General features: G+C 40.0%; 1 protein-coding gene across 5 annotated transcripts in view; it reads right to left on the bottom strand.

Moving 5' to 3' along the window:
- The window catches only part of TMEM63B (transmembrane protein 63B), an 89,849-nt gene that overhangs the window by 13,282 nt on the left and 53,626 nt on the right, over positions 1-22,941 (bottom strand). For all 5 annotated transcript variants that reach the window (XM_081941554.1, XM_081941553.1, XM_081941552.1 and 2 more), the window contains 12 exons: positions 16,726-16,816; positions 14,675-14,712; positions 12,585-12,727; positions 9,504-9,555; positions 9,227-9,335; positions 8,391-8,461; positions 7,849-7,929; positions 5,284-5,407; positions 4,613-4,746; positions 3,679-3,816; positions 2,988-3,141; positions 1,525-1,631 (listed from right to left, as the gene is read on the bottom strand). In XM_081941554.1, coding sequence (XP_081797680.1) covers positions 1,525-1,631; positions 2,988-3,141; positions 3,679-3,816; positions 4,613-4,746; positions 5,284-5,407; positions 7,849-7,929; positions 8,391-8,461; positions 9,227-9,335; positions 9,504-9,555; positions 12,585-12,727; positions 14,675-14,712; positions 16,726-16,816 — 1,242 coding nt within the window. The remainder of the gene's footprint in view (positions 1-1,524; positions 1,632-2,987; positions 3,142-3,678; positions 3,817-4,612; positions 4,747-5,283; positions 5,408-7,848; positions 7,930-8,390; positions 8,462-9,226; positions 9,336-9,503; positions 9,556-12,584; positions 12,728-14,674; positions 14,713-16,725; positions 16,817-22,941) is intronic.

Raw genomic sequence — 22,941 nt, 5'->3', positions numbered from 1 at the left:
CGGAATTCACCTGGCTACCCTTCTTTTCTAACTGTTTATCTTATATATGGACTGAACTTTTAACGTTATAAAGGATGGCATCCAAAAGACCACCTCCTGGAAAACCTGGCTTTGCCACGTCTGCTCCAACATCTGCAACATCCAGTCCAGCCACACAGTCAAAGATAACAGAACTGATGCAACCCAAGACTACAGAGATGGACTTTCAACAAATGCTTCAACAAATTTTACAGGGCCAGGAGGAAATCAAGAAACAGCTAAGGGAAATGAAAGATGAAATTAAAGAAAATCAAGCCCAAATTTATAAGAACTCACAAAGACTGAACCTTGTGGAAGGGGGGGTGGAGGAGGTGAAGGGGGTGGTAGAAGCTGTGCAGAAAGGGAACAAAGATCTTGACATCCAACAGATGAAATTAGAATTTGAGAGAATGTCCTATTATCTTAGATTTCAAAATGTTATAGAAGAAGATGGGGAAAACATAAGGGACATCATGACAAACATCCTGGCTGACTACACACACAAAGAAAAACAACAGATGGGGTGGGATATAGACCTGGTTTATAGAGTGAACTCAGCTTATGCTAGAACACACAATGTACCCAGGGAGGTTCACATTAAATTTCTTAGAAAAAGCACAAGAGATGAAATTCTGGGTGTACAAAGGGGGCAAGCATTGACATATCATGATATGGAGATAACCATTCTGAAGCAGATCCCTAAGAAGATTAGAGAAAAAAGGAAGAATTATTCGCAATTAGCGAATAAATTATACCAGAAAGGGGTGTGGTTTAGATGGTTGATGCCTGAAGGTATGCTGATATTCTGAGAGGAGACAAGAATCAGAATCAATTCACCCATAGAGGCGCAGGCCTTTATGGAAAAAAATAAAACACTCCTAGAGAAAACACCAGACATTACAACGGACACGCAGGACACGGGAGGGGCCAGAGCTCTGCCAGTGGAGGGAGATGGGGCAATAGCAAGAAGACTCAGATCACAAAAATAAACAAGAAAATCATATTATTATAAATTGACCGAAAGTGATAATGGAATTATACTTGGATTTTATACTGTAATGTTTAATCTGATTGAATTTAGTAATATAACTAATATGCTGATTGTAATCAATTATATACCAATGCATTATATATAAATGTATACTATGGGTATGGAGGGAGGGGCGCCTTTCACATTTTGCAACTGCCAAAATTTGTAGATCTGTCCATTTACCCTTTTCCCTATAAATGTTGAAAACCCAATAAAATTTTATTATAAAAAAAAAAATACGCCCAGAAGGAATCCTTATTACAAGATTACCTTGTTATTTATTCCAATAGTAAAACTGAAAAAAAGTTGACAGCTTCTCTTAAATGTATTTTTAGAGGTTATAAACAACAAATAAGTCCACAAAAATAATTTTAAATTAAAAAGTAATTCAGAGTATGATTTTGTGGTTTAGACAAAGAAAAATAATAAGCAAGAGTTAAATTCTGAATAACTTCAAATTTTATTTTCCATCTTACCTCGTCCAATGGGCTTCAAAGAATGCTGAATAATACACAATTGTAGGAAGCAAAGCAGAGAAGCACCACAGCAACAGAGTAGGGAAGAATTGGGTGATGATAGGGTTCTGGTAAGAAAGATAAAACAATAATTCACCTGTTCTAAGCAATTTGTAGAAGAACATGGAACAGTACATTTCTAGATGGAGTTTCCCCGCAGAACGATTCACAGTCCCAGTTTAAAAGGACAAATCAGAAGATACAAAATAGTTTTGTAAGTCTTAGCTCCCCCTCTCACAATACACAAGCAGAAATCCTGAGCCATAAAATATCTAAGAATCCCAACTTTGAGTAACAAATTTAGTCCACATATGAATATGAAGAGATTTCTGTATGGACATCAAAACCATATTCTATTTCTTACACACAAGATTTTCAAATTTGTTGCTGGGATATAGTATCTTACACTTGCCTTCCAAAATTAGATGCAAGGACATAGAACTGGTTCCAACAGCACCTATTCTCCCAAATTACAATGGGAGGATAGAGTGCACTTATCTGTACAAATCTAGTATGGATCAGAACAGTTCCTATATTTGTCTATCGGAAAAATAGGAGGGCATCTCCTATTTTAGGACCCCACTCATGAACTATGCTTACTTATATACTCTTCAGAATTATAGAGCCAAACAGATGAAGATCTAAATTCAGACACATTTTTTTTTCTCCAGAAAAAGGAGAAAATCAATGTATCAGTTCTGCAATCCAGTAAAATGTGTGGCTCTTTTAGAGTTTTGGGATTTCAATGGCCGTAAATGCAAAGCAGATTCAATCTAGAGGACCTGGCAGATTTCCCAAGCCTACTTTAAATGATTTAAACTCCAGCAAATGAACGACAACCTTCCCCACTGAAATGCTCTTAATGCAGCACATTAGTGCTTAAAGCATATATGTACATTGATGCTTGAAGGCTAAAGGATGCATGATAATATAGTTCCATATATATTGCTAAACCAGCTTGAGCCTATTTCTCATTGATATTTGAAAATAAAATAAAAAACCACAAACTGAGTTCAGCAACAATTTAAAAGTCACTAGTAGAACCATTAGCTAACTAACATATCAGCCAAAAGCAACTCCTGCAGTCCTTTAACTCTGATTAGCTGATTAACTGATTAGCACTGCTAACAATACAGATTCTCTCATGTATCCTTGCCATTTCACTGGTTGCAATTACAGAGTGACTTCTGGAAGGCTCTTCCTCTGTTTTCCTTTCAAAAGCCAGATACTGAAAGATCAGGCTCAAATCTATAGAAAGGTGTGTGTGTGTGTGTGTGTGTGTGTGTGTGTGAGAGAGAGAGAGAGAGAGAGAGAGAGGGAGGGAGGGAGGGAGGGAGAGAGAAAACTATGCTGTCTTTGCCCTAAACTTAGCAGGACAAGGGAAGGTCTTCGTTTTATGCCTCCTCATATGGTCAAGATCTTACATTCAGGTATTCAACAGGCTTAGTGACATTGAACTTGTCCATTGTGGTGATGATAATGGCAGGCGTGGTGAGAAAGAACAGCAAGATGAAGAGCACCACGTTGATGATCAGGCAGCGGAACCACCAGAAGAAGCCACGTATTGAGAGATGCTCCCTGGAGGAGAGACAACACGAAGAACCTCTTGTAAGTGTGGAAGAATCCAGGGCCAATTATGGGAGGTGGGACTGCATTTTAGGATGATATCCTGGCCACCCTCTTTATTGCTGAATCCCACTTTAAAAGGCTAGCCAAGTGTTGGCCAACCTTTTCGGCACCAAATGCCAAAACGGGAGCACACGTGTGCACAGGGGAGCACCAGAAACTGGAAGAGCAGCTCCCCGGCGCGAGCATGCATGTCAAGGAGCTGCTTTTTTGGTTTCTGGCACTCCCACACACACGAAAACCATGCACACTGGGACCCAGAAGAGCAACGGGCTATGACTGGCGTGCCAGGAGAGATGGCTCTGTGTGCCACTTCTGGTACGCGTGCCCTAGGTTCGCCATCCCCGGGCTAGCCTCTTCACTGTCAATATTACCAATGGCTTGAGCCCCTTCTAAAGTTCCTGGAGAAGGATCCGTCTTATTGGCACTCTCAACATACCTATAAGAAGCACAAAGACTTGTTGAATTCCCCCTTTTAGGCCAACTTACCAGTAGATGTTTTGAGGGTCAGGTGCATAGGAGACAGCCCAGTTTGAAACGTGGAGAGACTCGCTGCATGAAGATGACTTGGGCTCCCCACGACACTTGCAGCCCTGGCACTTGCAAGCATTGAAGTCTTTAAGGATTCTGGAAGGAAGTGAAGAGGGAATAGATAAGGAAGTGATCAAAGGCTTTTATTCATTTTTGCGATGTGACAATAGCTATCAATCCATTTAAAATATTTTGTTAGGAATTAGAACAGAAAGAAAAAAAAACATGACTTGGGAAAGAACTTTAGAAAATCATAAAGTCTGGATTATTGTGTAAAAAAAAATTCCTTTCTTTTTCTTCCTCCCATTCAGATTTAGTCAATGAAATACTGGCAACAATTTTAAAGACCACTGTAAATGGGATTGTAGAATTTGGAGTGGTCCCGAAATTGCAATTATGTCCAATTGTGCTTGGACTAATTAATGCACATATCTATTATAGAATGACGTAGCACTGATGCTTTTAAGGGGGAATTAGATATTTCTACTGAAGATGGGTTTTCCACTGAGTGTTAGATAAGTTCTCTGATGTTTCTTTCAGATGCAGCAGTGCTTGGGATTTTCCATTTTTATTTATTTATTTAGCATATATGTTGTATTTGTATATATATATATATATATATACAGTATATATATCTCACACAGATGTGACTCCAGGTGAGGTATAAACATAGCTACATAACAATCTGAAAACAATCAAATATAAATAAATGTATAAAAACCCAAGATTGTGGACTTGCCACTTGTCCTCATCTTTGACCATCTCTTTCTTTATTTGTGAGTATCTTAGGGACTAATATATTGGGGATCTTAGTTTGTCTAGTTTGACGTTTCCCCACCTTCTTTTTTTCTGAAAGTGAAAAGTTTCTCCAGCCTGACCTCCACACACTTACATAGCTGTTATGGCCTCATTATGGAAAGTCACAAAGGCCATGCCCAGCGGCTTCTCATTGACTTTTTCCTTTTCCTTCTTGTAGTCCTCTTTCAGCTTCTCCTCCAGTTTGGTGTAGTACTCAATGGCTTCCACCTGCATAAATATCCACAAAGCAAGAGCCTGAGTCCCAAAGCGGGTATCCTACATCATTAGCCCAACACATAACAAATATCGCATTTCCTCAGTGATCTGCCTGAGAATTGAGAATTACTGATCACTTTAATATTTTGATTTCACAGTCCATTAAATGCAAACCATTTAAAAAGAAGTGTGTTAGAAGGCAAATAATTGTCCATTAGCTGAGGTTTGTTGTGGGAGTAAAAATGGGATAATTAGATTCTAATCCATTTTGATCAGGACTATTTTGATTAAGATAGATACAAACTCTCTGTCATCAACTATAATACACTGAATAATCTGCAACTGAATTTGATACCTATTTCTCTCCAGAAGGTTCTCAAGAAGAAGTTCTGGTAACTGATCTCAAATTATTTTCCCTGCGTGCACAAGCAATAAATGTCAGACAGTGACATCAGCTCAGGACAACGAGCTTCTCTGGACTCTTTTTTAAAATGCTACTCCCTAGCATCATCCCGCGGTCTCTTGTTATTAACCAGCCCTTCTTTGCACCTCTTCACAGCCTTTGATAGCGCAACAGCAGAGATGGCCACAGGGCTTCGGGTTGATCATTGAGGGGGTGTTCTCCTTGGTCTTCAAGTTGGTAAAGTAGAGTTTTCCACGCTCTGCCTTTTTTCTGAAACAAAAGATTATGAGGAAAAGGACGTTCAGAACAGATAGCAGTGATCATTGCAAGCAAAAGTAAGCTATGCGCAGGCTAAATGTGGTGAGACAGCAAGATTTCATTGGCATTTATCTGCACGTACTTGTCTTGCAGTAAAATCCTACTCGTCTCCAGTGTGCCTATACAAAGTTCTGTACTTTAGCATCTTTCCTTAATATAAAGCCTTCAGTGTGGAAACAGAAAGCTTGTATTAATCTGCATTTACAGCAAGTGAATGCCATAGTGCAAACCAGCCAATTTTCTGGCATATCAGCTCAAGAAGGATTTTGGGTGTGCTGGGAACTTATATTGGATGATCTAATTCATTACATTTTTAAATTTTAGCTTTACCGAACTATTATGGAGCAATACCTGGGCACTTCTAAAACTAAATAAAAATATGAAATGTGAAAGGAAAACAATAGTTCCTATTCCAATGAATTAATTGACATTTAACAGAGGAAGGAGTGCCATAGAGGGCTCCTAGTTGAGAAAATTCAAATACTTTGGCCACCTAATGAGAAGGAAGGAATCACTGGAGAAGTGCCTAATGCTGGGAAAAGATTGAGGGCAAAACAAGAAGGGGACAACAGTGAATGAGGTGGCTGGATGGAGTCACTGAAGCAGTTGGCGTGAGCTTAAATGGACTCTAGGGGATGGTAGAGGACAGGAAGATCTGGAGGAATGTTGTCCATGGGGTCACGATGGGTTGGACACAGCTTTGCAGCTAACAATAACAACAAGAAGTTGACAAAATAATGTTTGGATTAGATTAATGCAGACTGTTGTGGTGACTAAAAAAACATGAGTATCTCTATATGATAGAGGTAGGGCAATTTCTCATTTTAAGAATAGGTTTAATTTTTTAAAATTGTACTATGCTGGTTTTAATGTGATTTAACTTACAGTTAAATTTTATTTTATTTGGGTACTGAGTTTTCACTGATTATATAACTTTATTTTTGATGTAATTTCTCCAACTAATTCATAAACAAATACACTTTGTTACTGGATCTCTGTAATGACTGGGAAACCAATTAACTTTTTCTAGATCATGAGATTACTGTTATTCTGCTTTCCAGGGGTAGCTGACAAGCTTCATTATAACTAGAAAGATAAGCACAACATTGTTCCAGAGAATATATCAAATTCATTCTTCCATTTTGTTGCATACAATATCTCAACAGTTTCCGAATTTGGGTCCACCACTCATACAGTGTTCTCAATATCACTTGATTTTGATTAAGAATTCTTGGTGGTGGTGGTAGTGGTGGGGTGGCACAGTGGTTAGAAGGCAGTATTTCAGTATTGCTCACAGTTCAAGTCTCACCGGCTCAAGGTTGACTCAGCCTTCCATCCTTTTGAGGTCAGTAAAATGAGGACTCAGATTGTTGGGACAATCTGCTGACTCTGTAAACCGCTTGGAGAGGGCTGTAAAGCACTATGAAGTGGTATATAAGTCTAAGTGCTATTGCTAAGAGCTATCTCATTATCAGCCCTTTGTGATAAACCAGATATGAACACCAAAAGCATGAACATTAAAACTATTTTTATTATGGGGTTACAGTAACCGAATCTTGCAACTCTAAAAGTGTCTTTCCCTCCCTACCATTACCTAGAGAGAACTAAAGAGATTAAATCTGAGACATTGTATTCCTGCTTTGGACTGAGATTTCTTTTATCTGACCATTGGCTTTTCCTACTGTTGCTCAGGATTAATGTCACTGCCTATTAGAGCCATGTACTGGAATGAACTGGAACCAGTTGAATATATGTTGGTTGAATATATGCTCTAGCTTTGCCCTATTTGCTGTCCAATATTCACCCAACTGTATTTTGTTTCTTATATCCTAATGCTGACTACCAGACCTCACACCCTTAATTTCCATCCTAAATACAAGATTCATTATTAAGAATACTAAAAAGGGATGAGGCTTTTTACTGTAGATGTCACCTTGGACAATAATAGCCAAGACTTCCACAATATGGCACTCTCCAGATACATGAAAATTGAAACTCTAAGAATGCCCCTGCATTGCAATTTTAATTTCTCCCAACAGTGGTAAGGCAACCTAAGGATCACATATAATTATCCCCGACACACACACACACACACACACCAAAAAATCCCTTTTTGTTCCACTTCCAGAATGTCATTTGACTACAATACTGTGATATGACTCAACAGGGCTGGCACAATTTTACATCACTTTGAGGTAAAAATCATAGCAAACACCATAGAGTTAACATAATTGAAGCAACAAAATAAATCCTAATGTTTCTCATAAAACCCCAGAAAACGTCCTGCTCAGATACAGTATGTGATCCAGCTAAGCTCAATTTTTATCACACTGCTCATTGCAGCCACCAGCAATAGTTGCCCATAGTTGTTGAGAAAACTCCAAGTTCTGTACCTTTCTGCATCAAGGAACATCAGCCGGGCTACATTATAACATGGCCGTGCTTCCAGCACTGTGCAATTTGTATAGGCCTCCCTGCAAAACAAGAAAGATGCCCAGAGAGGCTTATTAGATTCCTGAGGAATGAGCAAAACTTCAAGGATTCTTACTGAAGATTGTAGTTGTGCTTTTCATCCTGAAAAGGAACAGCACCCTTTGCTTTTGCCCTTGAAATGTTTTCTTTCTGATGTTGAAAAGAAAAAGAGGAAATGGAAGAGAAGACTAACCATATCTTTCATTTCTCTTATGCAGAATAGAAATTACTTCTATCTAAACCAGTTCTTTATTGTATGAATGCGAAATCTGCCACCTTCTAAATGTTATTAAGCCACAATATCCCCATCCTGTTTCCTGGTCAGGAGGCTTGAGAGCTAGATTCCAAAAACTTGAGTGTCACAAGTTTCTTATTCCTGTTTGTTGAATTGGCTACAACTGTATGTTTTTTAAAAAAAACCAGAGCTTTTTTTCCTTGACAGGATGGAGAATGAGAGACTTACTCAAAATGCTTTTTTATCTTTTCGGGTTCCGCATATTTTGAGATGCCATTTATGAAGAGAGTCCGTTTCACCTGGAATAGATATGAAGCAACCAATAAGTAAAATAATATTTCTTCCCAAACAAGCTCAACTCCTGGAAACTTAAAGAACATCTTTATGGAATGTTCTTCAAGGAACTGCGAGTCCCACATCCTCCTCATTGGGGAACAGATATTAGGCAATGGCTCTTGATGAGAGATATTCATTAAAAGTTTTAGAGTAGAATAGAATAACAGAGTTGGAAGGGACCTTGGAGGTCTTCTAGTCCAACCCCCTGCCTAGGCAGGAAACCTTACATCACTTCAGACAAATGGTTATCCAGCATCTTCTTAAAAACTCCCAGTGTTGGGGCATTCACAACTTCTGGAGGCAAGTTGTTCCACTTATTAATTGTTCTAACTCTCAGAAAATTTCTCCTCAGTTCTAAGTTGCTTCTCTCCTTGATCAGTTTCCACCAATTGCTTCTTGTCCTACCTTCAGGTGCCTTGGAGAATAGCTTGACTCTTTCTTCTTTGTGGCAACCCCTGAGATATTGGAACACTGCTATCATGTCTCCCCTAGTTCCTCTTTTCATTAAACTAGACATACCTTCCTTGGAAGAACCTTCAAGAAACCGCCTTTAAGGAGAAACTATTTTAAAGTATATCAGGTACTTTGTCTTCATCTCCTCATCAAGCCTTTCGGGAGGAGAAACTCCAAGGAGAACTAACTTTAACCTGGCTTATTCCCAACTTCCTTTTGTTTTCCAATGGAATGGTAGATGGTTGACAACTGGTCTAGGGCTTGCTTAGACTTACCAAGTCATCCTCTTTGTAACGCATCTTTGAAGTGTGGCGACGCATGCTGTACACGGTTAACAGCAAATACAAGAAGGCAAAAGTTGTGTGCAGCCATAAGAGGTTATTCCTGCCATAAAATTAAAGAAGAGAGATGAGTTCAATCACTGCTAGAGGATGGTACATTTGGCTAAGGACCAACTCAAATGACTTCTGGAGAGGTTTTTCCTAAAAGAATATGAATAGTATTTCCTTGTCCACATAGAATCTTTTGAAACACTTCAATTATCATACTCACCCAGAATTCAGGTTAGCAATAGTTGTTCTGCCAAAACTGTAGGGGTTATTTTCTGGAGAGTAAAAAAAAAAAGAAGGTGGAAGGAAGGGAGAAAAGAGAGAGCAATGAACTAGATTATTGACTTAATTTTTTTAAAAAATAGTTTGCTTTTATCTTAGAGGCTTCAAATGATTTGTAATAAATAATTCATTGTAATGTAAAACATCAGATATCTACTTTAAGGTATCAGAAGACTTTAGAAGTCTACAGAGTCTTCAGCTACGAGAAAGTGTTAGGCCTGTGCCAGCTGCAACTTCCCAATCTGGAATTTCTCTCCCATTCACCTCAAGGCCAAAGTACCATAAACTGCTTCAGTATTAAAAGCATTTCCTAATATTATTGAGAAAATACTTCTCCCAATCCAGACTGTCTTTCGTGAGGATGCTTTTTTTTTCAGTTATGAAGGAAAGTGAAGTATTAAGAGTTAAGAAAGTAAGTTAAATATTTAAGCATTAAGTAAGCTGTATGTGTATAGGGAAATTTGGGGGATGCACATTGCCATAGCATGTCCTCAATCCAATCCAATCTAAGCATCCCTTGTAAAGTAAGGACAGGAAGACAAAAGATCTTGTTTTCCAATCTCCAAATTCAGCAAGGTAATTCCAGAAAGCAGAGAGTTAACCCAGCTTGGTTGCAGTGTCACTGAAATGATATGTAGGAATGACATTGAGGGAAGAGATGCTGCCTAAGAAATTATCAGATAATGATCAGAGCCCAGTGGCTTAATGATCAAAGGAAGAAACCTAGAAATGACCACCCTAAAGGATCAAACAGTTAAGAATGGCAGTAGAAAGTTTCTACTTTCAGACTTTCAAGATTCTGTTAATGTGGCTTTACAGTAAAAAAGTATTTAGTCAACCACCAATTGTGCAAGTTCTCCCACTTAAAAAGATGAGAGAGGCCTGTAATTGGCATCATAGGTAGACCTCAACTGTGAGAGACAAAATGTAAAAAAAAAAAGACCAAACAATCACATTGGCTGATTTGGAAATAATTTATTTGCAAATTATGCTGGAAAATAAGTATTTGGTCAGTATCAAAAGTTCATCTCAATATTTCGTTATATATCCTTTGTTGGCAATGACAGAGGTCAAACGTTTTCTGTAAGTCTTCACAAGGTTGGCACACACTGTTGCTGATATGTTGGCCCATTCCTCCATGCAGATCTCCTCTAAAGCAGTGATGTTTTGGGGCTGTCGCTGGGCAACACGGACTTTCAACTCCCTCCAAAGGTTTTCTATGGGGTTGAGATCTGGAGACTGGCTAGGCCACTCCAGGACCTTCTTACGAAGCCACTCCTTCATTGCCCGGGCAGTATGTTTGGAATCATTGTCATGTTAAAAGACCCAGCCACGTTTCATCTTCAATGCCCTTGCTGATGGAAGGAGGTTTGCACTCAAAATCTCACAATACATGGCCCCATTCATTCTGTCCTGTACACGGATCAGTCGTCCTAGTCCCTTTGCAGAAAAACAGCCCCAAAGCATGATGTTGCCACCCCCGTGCTTCACAGTAGGTATGGTGTTCTTTGGATGCAACTCAGCATTCTCTCTCCTCCAAACACGACGAGTTGTGTTTCTACCAAACAGTTCTATTTTGGTTTCATCTGATCATATGACATTCTCCCAATCCTCTTCTGGATCATTCAAATGCTCTCTAGCAAACTTCAGATGGGCCCGGACATGGACTGACTTAAGCAGGGGGACACGTCTGGCACTGCAGGATCTGAGTCCCTGGCGGCGTAGTGTGTTACTGATGGTAGCCTTTGTTATGTTGGTCCCAGCTCTCTGCAGGTCATTCACTAGGTCCCCCCGTGTGATCCTGGGATTTTTGCTCACCGTTCTTGGGATCATTTTGAGCCCACGGGGTGAGATCTTGCGTGGAGCCCCAGATCGAGGGAGATTATCAGTGGTCTTGTATGTCTTCCATTTTCTAATTATTGCTCCCACAATTGATTTGTTCACACCAAGCTGCTTGCCTATTGCAGGTTCAGTCTTCCCAGCCTGGTGCAGGTCTACAATTTTGTTTCTGGTGTCCTTTGACAGCTCTTTGGTCTTCACCATAGTGGAGTGTGGAGTGTGACTGTTTGAGGTTGTGGACAGGTGTCTTTTATACTGATGACAAGTTCGAACGGGTGCCATTGATACAGGTAATGAGTGCAGGACAGAGGAGCCTCCTAAAGAAGAAGGTACAGGTCTGTGAGAGCCAGAAATCTTGCTTGTTTGTAGGTGACCAAATACTTATTTTCCAGCATAATTTGCAAATAAATTATTTCCAAATCAGCCAATGTGATTGTTTGGTCTTTTTTTTTACATTTTGTCTCTCACAGTTGAGGTCTACCTATGATGCCAATTACAGGCCTCTCTCATCTTTTTAAGTGGGAAAACTTGCACAATTGGTGGTTGACTAAATACTTTTTTGCCCCACTGTAGATCTAGTTGCCTAGTCATGTTTACTGTTTGGTTTACCCGGGAAAGTTATTTCCATATTGTGTAACAGTCTCCTGGTGTGAGATCTTTAAAATTCACGTAAGTCAGTGGTTATGTTTTGTTTCCATCTTGCTGAGCTGAATCTTTAGAACCATTCCTACTCTGCAACTTAATGACCAGGATGAAAAAATGCCTGGAAGAGGCCATCCATGTCTTGCAAACTATCACATTTTCCTTCTTACCTCTTAGCTTAAGAGATAATATTTACAAGTACCATAACAAAATCAATGCAGAGTGTTCTTGTTTAGCCAGCCCCCTTTTCCAGGTCAGTTGTCATTCTCTGCCCACTCAGCAAGCTTAGCTCTCCTTGGCTGTTACCCTAAATATTGTTTCTACAGCTGCAAATCTTGGTGTTCTTCCAAGCTTGCTGATGCCTGGATGGCATTGCTCAGACAAGATAAAGCCTAGATGAGGTTTCAGAGGGAAATCTGTCCATTTGATGTCTGAATCACTTCTGCTCTTTTGGCCCACACAACCAATAGCAGAAACCTAGGTCCTAGAGCTGAGTAAGATCTTCCCCCAGCAGAGTTCACACAAAATGCCCTCCACTTACCAAGAAGATCCCCTGAGAAATTCACTGGCAAGACAATGCCCACAGATAGGACACCTACAGCAACTAGCAGCCCAATGATATGCCGCTGGAAGGAGAGGTAATGAACTGCGTCTGCCCCACACTTATCCCTGATTTCATCATCCCTGGAAAAGAAAAGAAATTGGGTAAGATTTGGAATAGCTTGGGGACTCTTGGGAGTAGTCAAGATGTTCCTCCAATGTTCAGACCAATAAAGGAAATCTTCTGCTAGGAGTAGTAGGCGTATGCTCTTTGTGTTTGTCCTTTCTGAAGTAAATCATTAAACATCTGGCAAGCAGTGGGCTATCTACTCTCAGTAGACTGGAAGCAGGAACCTCTCCCTGCTCCTCAGACTGACTGTCTCTCAGGAGACTGGCAAAGGTCAAAGGATGGCAATCCTATGAAAATGGAAAAGGTAGAGTAGATCAGACCAGGATGTAGAATATCATACTCACTGGCCTTCCTTTCCCTCAATTAAAACACCTTTCCTTTCCTAAAAATGTAGAATAGCAGGATAACAGCATTGGAAGAGACCTTGGAGGTCTTCTAGTCCAAACCACTGTTCAAATAGGAAACCCCATATATTTCAGACAAATGTTTATCCAATCTCTTCTTAAAGACTTCCAGTGTTGGAGCATTCACAACTTCTAGAGGCAAGTTGTTCTATTGATTAATTGTTCTGTCAGGAAATTTCTCCTTAGTTCTAGGTTGCTTCTCTCCTTGGTTAGTTTCTATCCATTGCTTCTTGTCCTACCTTCAGGTGCTCTGGAGAATAGGATAACCCCCTCCTCTTTCTGACAGCCCCTCAAATATTGGAACATTGCCATGACATCTCCCCTAATTCTTATTTTCATTAGACTAGACAACCCCAATTCCTGCAATTGTTCTTTGTTATGTTTTATACTCCAGTCCCCTAATCATATTTTTTGTAATGAATCATACAGAAGATAAAATCAAGAATTATGCAGCTGGAGCTGGAAATAAGGTTTTCATGCATCATTCCTATTTTTCACTATTATATCACACAAGTTTCAGAGCTCTGAAATTTCAAACTGGTTCTAGAACTCTCAAATGAAAACAGAAGAATCCTTCAATAGAGAACCCAATGGTGCTTTTTTCAAGAAGCAACTGGACTTCCTTGCTTTTCTTTGAAGGTGTTTCGCTTCTCGTCCAAGAAGCTTCTTCAGCTCTGACTGGATGGTGGGGAATGGAAGGATTTATATATCTTGCGGACAGCTGGTCATTATATTCCTTGACCAGCTGTCTTCAAGGAATATAAATCCTTGCCCACTATCCAGTCAGAGGTGAAGAAGCTTCTTGGATGAGAAGCAAAATGTCTTCTAAGAAAAACAAGGAAGTCCAGTTGTCTCTTGAAAAAGCACCTTTGGGACAACCGTGATCTAAATGACCGAGAATCTCCATAGACTTCAAAAGAGAAAAAATTGACTAATTGACTTTTGTTACTTTCTATATATTAAAAGGCAGTATAAGCCCACCTACTTTGTTCTTTTAAAAAGAAAAAAAGACATTACCAGACATCCCTGAGCTTCTGAATCTAAAGTGCTCTTGACTGCAAAATATCTTCGAAGAAATGTGTTTAGTTTCTGAATAGAAGATCTATGTTAAGGTAATATTATTGTACAGGTAGTCTTCGAGTAATGGCTGTAATGGATTATAGTCATTATCTGCCCATTATAGTCATAACTTGTTAGGGTCATTATGGAAGATGCCCATGTGAACACCTTGCTTACGGACTCCCTTCCCTGCTCTTCCCGATGTGATCACTAAGTGATGGCAGGCCATTAAGTGGAGCACAGGTTGCTTTAGCTATTAACGATGTTGGAAAGTCTCCTGCAGGCTCAGGTATACCTGTTCTGGGCTTCCCAAGATCTTCCCCACCCTGAGGCATCCCATGATCCATTTCCCATTTATTTAAATAATAAACAAATATGTGTAAGGCTACACTTTCTATCATCATACTGACAGCATAAAAAGAGCAATTGCAATTAATATTGACCACATTTATTTACTAGAATGGAGCAACATCTGCATGGAAAATGGGATAAACTTACTTTATCCTGAAGATTGCTGTCAACCAGGAGCAAAAACCCTATAGAGAGGCAAAACAAGGCCATGTTATTCAAAGTTTTTTTCCACCATTTTCAGAACATTTACTAGCATATACTCGTCAATCATAAGAAACCAAAGTGCTCAGTTCTGGTTCTACCAGCTTCTCCCTCCTGCAACAGAGAATGGGGGAGAGAAGTTTTGGCCCCAAATAATTTGGGATTATAAGCAAACCATTTCTATGAGCTAACAAGCAAGTCAACAGCATTTGCCTTTTCTCTATCACCTCTCTTCTCTCAATAGTGGTATCGTAGTTGAGTTTTACAAGCCTATGGGAGTCATCCTTTAGATAGTAATGGGTTGCAGATGTAATAATTACAACACTCTACCTTATCAACAACCAGTACTGGACTGAACTCAGCATGTAGGTAATATGTTTGTTCTGGTTACATTGTGGCTCCCTTCTGCCCATTCTGTGAAGTGGGACCTTTGATGTCTCTTCTGAAATCCTGCCCTGAAAGTATTACTGCATTCAGCAAACAGATATGCTACCTTGGATCAGGACTGTCCTAAGTAAGCTACTATGGCTGAAACTAGGGGTGAAACAAGTAGGATAGAAAAAACATTTTAGAGAAAGAAATGTCCTGATTGTGAAAGGGATACAAAGATTCTTGCATATTGGCTAACTTTGTACCCTGTTTCCCCCCGTAAATAAGCTCTCCCTGGATAATAAGGCCAATTGGGGTTTTGAGCGCATGCGCTAAAATAATCCTTCCCCCCAAAAATAAGCCTGCCCAAAAGTATTGCAACACAGCAGCAGCCATGAGATGACCATACTCGCTGCCTCCTGCACTTCAAAAATAATAAGACCTCCCCAGAAATATGGCCAAGGGTTTATTGGGGTGGGTGGGAATAAGACCCTGTCTTATTTTGGGGGAAACACGGTACATTTATAATTATCCTTTAGTTTCTTATACTGTATGAGCTTTTCTGGAGGATGTGATTTAGTTTATACCAGTGGCATGCAAAATGTTCCCAAGTTCAAAAACATTCCAATCTCAACATGTTCCATTTTAAGCTTAAAATAACTGTCTTGACCTCATCGGAAGTGCTCTTACAATGCTTTAACTGTTCTACAAGCATTTTGAGGCTAGGAATGCTTCTAGCCGAATTGGAACATTTCTGATAAGATTGGAACAACTCTATTTAAAGTTGAGGTGGATGTTGCATAGCCCTAGTTTATAGGACCCCCTGCTATTACCTACGCATTCCAAGTTGTTTAATTGGCTGTATTTTATTGATTTGTTACTTCCTTTAACACAGGTTTGCATGGGGATGTGTATTCCTTGTACTGAGTTAGTAGGGATGGATGTAAAGATTTTCATTAAAAGGGTTAGATGCATTTCCACTTTCTGAATCACAGCTTGTTTGTTTATTGGATTTATATGCCGCCCTTCTCCCAAAGGACTCAGGACGGCGTACAACATTAAAAAAAAAACATATTACAAAAGTTAAAAAGGGAATTAGATAGAGTATCCAAAAACAAACCCAATTAATATTAACAATAACATTTTAAAAATTAGATTAAAATTAACAATTAAATCAATTATTTATTTTATTTCGTTCAGGCCAAGCCGGCTTGCTGGAAAAGCCAACTTTTTAGGGAGCATCGGAAGGACCGGAGGTCGGGGATTATGCAAAGCTCCGGGGGCAGCTCATTCCAGAGGGAAGGCGCTCCCACAGAGAAGGCTCTCCCCCTGGGGGTCGCTAGCCGACACTGTCTGGCCGACGGCACCCTGAGGAGGCCAACTCTTTGGGATCGCACTGGACGGTGGGAGGCTACTGGTGGCAGTAAGCGGTGTCGCAGGTACCCTGGGCCTAAGCCATGGAGCGCCTTAAAGGTCATAATTAGTATCTTGAATCGCACCTGGAAAACAACTTGAAATAGAGTTGTTCCAATCTTATCAGAAATGTTCCAATTCAGCTAGAACCTGGGAAAGATGTTGGTTCCAGGTTCTAGTTGGAAAAACAAGACCTTTTATTTGCTTCCACTCACATTGTCTCTTTGGTCAAAATCCACTGAGCTGGAGACAGAAGTGAGTCGTTCATAGCGATCATGGCTGTCAGAGTGTAGAGCAGACGCAACACTGAAACGACAACAGAAAAGCCTATTAAGTGAAGCTCACAGAAGCTTGAAAGAGGAGAACCCAAAGGACAGTTATTGCAAGGCAGTTCGGCCCAGGCAAGATGAAGAGAAAACTTCCAGAGAAGGCAGAAAGCAAGAGAGAAAAGCCATTACCAAAGATTGCCCTTTCTTTCCTTTCCTTTCCCTAAGATCTAATGCATGCATCTATCACTATCAATTCTATCAATAGAATTACTGTATTTTTTTGGAGTATAAGACGCACTGGAGTATAAGATGCACCATGATTTTGAAGAGGCAAATTTTAAAAAAGGGTTTTGCACTCTGCAGGCCTCGCAAATTCTCTGCACGCCTCATTTTTTTGCCAAAAAAAGGGGGGGCATGCAGAGGCTTTGGGAGGCTTGTAGAGTTCTCCTGGGGGCTGGGGGGTAAAAATGAGCAAAAACGGCCCATTCTTTGCTTGTTTTTGCTATCTCCAGCCCCCAGGAGCACTTTGCAAGCCTCCCAAACCCTCTGCACATCCATTTTTGCAAAGGGGGCACTCTGACCAATCAACATTTGGTAAGAATTCTACAGCTACGGTAGAATCTCAAAATTTGCATAATTTATTCTGTTTCGACCTCTCATGGAGTGGGTCAAAGAGAAGTGCAGGCAATACATCCCCATTCTCAATGGCTGGAAATTCGTGAAGTCCCCCCACTGAGATTCCAGCAGGCATGGGCCATTTTGCGGCTGGAGACCTTTAAGCAGAGGGACATGTGTTCCCTGAAACGTCTTCTAGATGCTAAAGAGCTGTACCAAGCACCACATTTTACAGTCATTACTTTAGCACAATTGCAATGTACAAATGACCCTGTTCATGAGCTAACAAATCCCCACAGAAATTAATGGTGTGGCAGCTGTCCAATCTCCATGCTTGTAACAGAAACAATAAATAACAACTCATCAATTGCAGGATAATGGCTACTTTGCAGGGAAATGGCAGCTGATGAAGTAGCGCCTTGTGGCTTAATCATCTGCTTTACATTTTTTGCTGTGAAGGTCAGAGGGATTACAATTTGTACAGCACTTTTATAGATTTAAAGAGATAATTGCAATAAATAAGGATGAAACACTGGAAAAGATCTTCCAGTGTGCAGTCTATGAGAAAGAGAGAAACTTCCTTTTTCCAAATTTCCATGCTACCATAGGTTTTGGTCAGTGATGCTCTAAGAATGCAAGTACCATCTACTGCATCTATCATGTGAATGGATAGAAGAGATCCAGGTGTCCATCACCACTTCCACAGCTAAACCCAAATATAGGAGCGATGAAATGCAGAAGAGGAGAGAAAAAAAGGTTACGCCTGCCTCAAAAGATGAGTGAAGAAGAGCTAAGAGCGTTTGCGTACTCCTTCTTCTGAACCAGCAGCCCGGAAGCTTCCTATGAAATTATTAGCAGACAATACAAATATAGACATAGGCAAAGACATAGCCACCAAGAGATAAAGACAACCCATGTCCCGCAAATACAAAAGACACATTTATTCTAAGGAATTGAATATAAAAGGCTAGTAAAGAAGGTCAAATTAATAATAAGAATTAAGAAAATGAAAGTGTTAGTGCAATGTGATGTGCAAGTGAACAATAACTGGAATGGAAAACCTTTTGGATCTGGTGAGCCTGAAAATTACTGCCAACGATGTCTACAATTATACAACCTATTGTACAAACTACATACAATCAGAAAAATGGAACCGAAAATCTAGTCTGTGATTTGATGTCTTTTGGATGCTATACTAATTAAATTTGTAATTAGTACATTACATATACTAATTAAGTTATATGCAATGTTCACTATGTTGAAAGTGATTTCTACCATTTGACTAATTAATCAAACTTATTGGCCCCTTCTTCTATCTGCAAATAAATAAAAGTTATAAAAGAATTTATTTCTGCATTTTTTTAAAAAAAAAGCTCAAATACACCAAACCCCCAACTGCATATTCAAATACACCATTTCTTATGAATACCAAATGCCACACTTCTTATGAAGAAATTATAGAAGGGTCTGATGTGATTTCCGAATACCTAAAACAACCTTTCCAAAAACTCAGCATTCTGGGGACAGAAGATCCTGGATACAGAGTTCTTGGCATGAAGCAGGTGTCAGGTATCAGATTCCTTGAACACTGGCCATGTTGACAGGACCTACTGGGAATTGTAGTTCAAGAGATTAAAAAACCCAGCAAGTTGAAGGGTTCTTGGTGCTTTCTGAGCTTGTTTGTTTTCTTGCAGAAATTTCATTACCCAAACTAGGTAATATCATCAGTGCTAATAAGGAATGTTGTTTGCTCTCAGTTTATATTCTAGTGTCTTGCCTGTCAAGTGTTAGTGGAGAGTTGCTGCTTTCTTCTTTCACTACCCTTCCTGGGCATCCTGATCAGCAGAGACCACAATGGCAAACTAGAAATGCAAGTCTATAGAAAAACCACCTGTACCAAAGCAACAACCCAACCACCCACAAGGGAAGTTGTGTAAGGACTTTATTTACACAAGCTGAAACACACTGCAGCAACCCAGAACAGCAGAAAAAGGAAATAGAACATCTATACAATATATTCCAACAAAATGGATATCCATGCAACTCTATCAAAAAGTCCCTGACTAACCAACCCAATACAGCACAACCAACTCAAACTCTAAAAATAATTACTCTGCCATACAACAAGAATATCTCAGAAATCACCAACAGATTACTGCAATCACATGGAATCAGCATAGTACACAAACCAACTAAAGCCCTTTAAAACATGCTAAGCAGAACAAAAGACCCAACAACCCCAAAAGAAAAAAACAGGAGTCATCTACAACATACAATGTAAGGACTGCAACAGTCACCACATAGGACAAACAGGCAGAAGAAGACCGGCAGAACGCATCCATGAACATCAACTAGCAGTCAGAAGACATAACAAAACTTCTTTAATTTCCCAACATAGAGACAGATTTAACCATAGTTTCAATTGGGAAAATGTGACCATCCTAGACCAAGCCAAATCCAAAAACAGCAGGGAATTTCTAGAAGCCTGGCACTTCGACAAATCAGCCATCAATAGACACAAAGACATTAACATGTATGTATGCAAAAGAGATATCATCCAGTCCAAAAATTAACAAAAAAACCCAAGCACCTCTCCACCAGCAATCAGCAACCAGATCAGCATAGATTAACTCCAAAGTTAACACCAGACCAATAACCAAGTAAACAATACCCCAATCAAGAAGTTGCCCAAAAAAGCCAATAGCAAATAGCTCAATTGAAGAATCTCTAAGTCCTTTCCCACCAACACTGACTGGGGAGCCACTAGAAGAGGGGTCCTCAAACTACAGCCTGCAGGCCGGATATGGCCCACCAAAGTCATTAATCCGGCCCACATGGGACCATGAGGCTGCCCCGCCCACATCACAATGCCTACCCGCTGGCCCCCACTCGCCTTCTGTGCATCCCGTTTTTGGCCTTCCCAGCCTCCAGAGGGAGAGGAAGAGGGAGGGACAGACAAACAGACAGACATACACATACAAACAGAAGTCCCTCATACACACCCCAAGGCTGCCACATCCCTTCACTAACCTGCTTTTTACACACACACACACACACCGGAGCATAACAAATTAAAGTTTAATTTGTGCATATTGTTTGGACTGCTAAATTGGCCATGTCCGCCCAGTCATATGACCACCTAGCCATGCCCACCCAGCTGGTCCAGTCCCCCAACAGTCTGAGGGACCCTGAAATGGTCCCGTTTAAAAAGTTTGAAGACCCCGGCACTAGAATATAAACTGAGAGCAAACAGCACTCCTTACTAACACTTATGATGTTACCTTAGTCAATGAACCTTACCTTAGTTTAGTCAATGAAAGGCCTGCAAGAAAACAAGCAAGTTCAGAAATCACCAAGGACCCCTCATGCCAACCCTGACCTACAAATATTTTCCTTTATTAGAACCAGCAGGTTGCTAATATGTTAATTTTTATGTTCATGGTTTTCTCAGTCCGTAAAGTCCTGTCTACCTGTGAGGCTGTCAAGACATGTTTGGAATCAATCTAATCAGTTCAGCCTTTCTCATGCTTTGGGTCTTAAGGAGGAAATATACTGTCATTTCTTTGGGATTTTCAGTGCAGGAAGGGTCTGCTAGGTTGAATCTTAACAGTTTTGTAATGAGGATCTTTAAGATACAATGCATTAATCAAACCACACAATGTTTGTCTTAAATCTTTTCTGCAATAGCCCATGGATCTTCATGGAGGAAGGCTGAAGCTTTTATTACATGACCTTACAAGAGACATTGGACAATTGCAAATAGTTGCTAATACCTGTTCTAGGTTGATTCAAACTGGAAAACCAAATATTTAATTAAATACTGATCAGGATGAATATGACCCTCTTTCCCCCTTCTCTAACCAGGGACTGTTTGTCAGTACAGTTCTGAATTGCCTGGTATGTTCATTTGCATAGTCATACAATTTGATCTTGGTTGATCCTGAAAAGCTAAGGTGGAGTAGGATCTATCTAATACTTGGTGTCAACTGCAGATTGAGAAGCCCCCCCAAAAATCAGAATCAATAGCAAATCATGTTTGCATTATTGTCTAGAACACAGCATGGATGTGTCCATGACTATGTTGGAGTTGAGCTTGACTTGAAGAAGTAGCACGTGTACTGCTGTGCATAAAAAAAATGAACATGGAAAGCATTTGGCCACAAGGGAGAGCCAGAGGATAGTATGTTACCTGGCAGATTTCAGTAGTGGTGGCAGTGGCTGATGTAACAAGAGGTAAGATGAGTGTCAATCCCAGCAGATCTGTCAAACTCCTAAACCTTTTAAGTTAGCTGCCTTACTTGCTCTTAATTCCACAAGAACCTGGGAGCAAAGGAACAGCAATGGAATCAGGGGCAGTTGCTTCTACCGAGTTGCTTTCTCTTTTCACATCAAGAGAGAAACTGGCAACCAGGGTAGTGAAAGTGATCTTCTAATACAGGGCTGTCAAACTGGCGCCCTCTGGGCCGGATGTGTCACACAAAGGCCACTCCCACCCCATCTCCACAAAGGCAAAAAACGTGGTGATACGTCACATGTGATATGATCGAGCTTGTTATCCGTAATTTAATAGATATGGAAATCAGCATGCAAGATCGTTTTAAGGAACTTGGGAATTCCATACCTATTCCATCTGAGAGAATAATTTTGCTCACCAGAGGTCTCCTTCCTTCCTTCCCTCCCTCCCTCCCTCCCAGTTCTTGACTTACAATATTCATTTAGTGACTGCTGTTGCAACATCACTGAAAAAAATGATTTATGACCATTTTCCACATTTATGATCGCTGCATGGTCACATGATCAAAATTAAGATGCTTGGCAACTGGCCTGTATTTATGACAGTTGCAATGTCCCAGGCTCATAATTTTGATCACCTTTTGCAACCTTCTGACAAGCAAAGTTAAATGGACTTACTAACTTAGCAACTGCAGCAATTTGCTTGACAACTGCAGCAAGAACGGTTGTAAAATGGGGCAAAACTCACTGAACAACTGTCTAGCTTACCATTAGAAATTTTGGGTTCAGTTGTGGTTGTTAAGTTGAGGACCACTTGCATATGCATAATATAGATCCATCCATGCATCTACACACAAGTGCACACATACAAGATTTGGCAAGTGATTTTTGTGTGTGTATGTTCCTTATCCCAATCGAAAATTCTGAAGATTTCAGTGGAATCACAGCAAAACCAAAGCAATACTACTAGGTGGTGCCTTTTAATATCGAGTTGTATTCAAAATGCATACAAAGACCCAAATACCAGCATTTTAAAACACAATCAGAACTATGCTGGATGAGATCAAAGACCACATAGTCCTATATTTTATTCTAGTGGCCAAGCATAGCAAAATGATTCATGCTTTCCCCAGTTTTACTGGAGATAACAGAGAGGCACCATGGCACATTGCCATTAATAGCTTTATCTTCCCTGAATTTATCTAATGCCCGTCTCTGCTTCTTGAACTGCATAATTTAAGCACGAGTTCTATGAAATTAGAGACTATTTTCTTCTGAACTCTTAGAAATGGTGCAAGGACAGAGAATGTTTAC

Source organism: Natrix helvetica, assembly GCF_964273705.1.
Source record: "Natrix helvetica genome assembly, chromosome: 2".
In the NCBI taxonomy this organism is placed as follows: domain Eukaryota; kingdom Metazoa; phylum Chordata; class Lepidosauria; order Squamata; family Natricidae; genus Natrix; species Natrix helvetica.
This window is presented reverse-complemented; position numbering and strand designations above follow the sequence as displayed.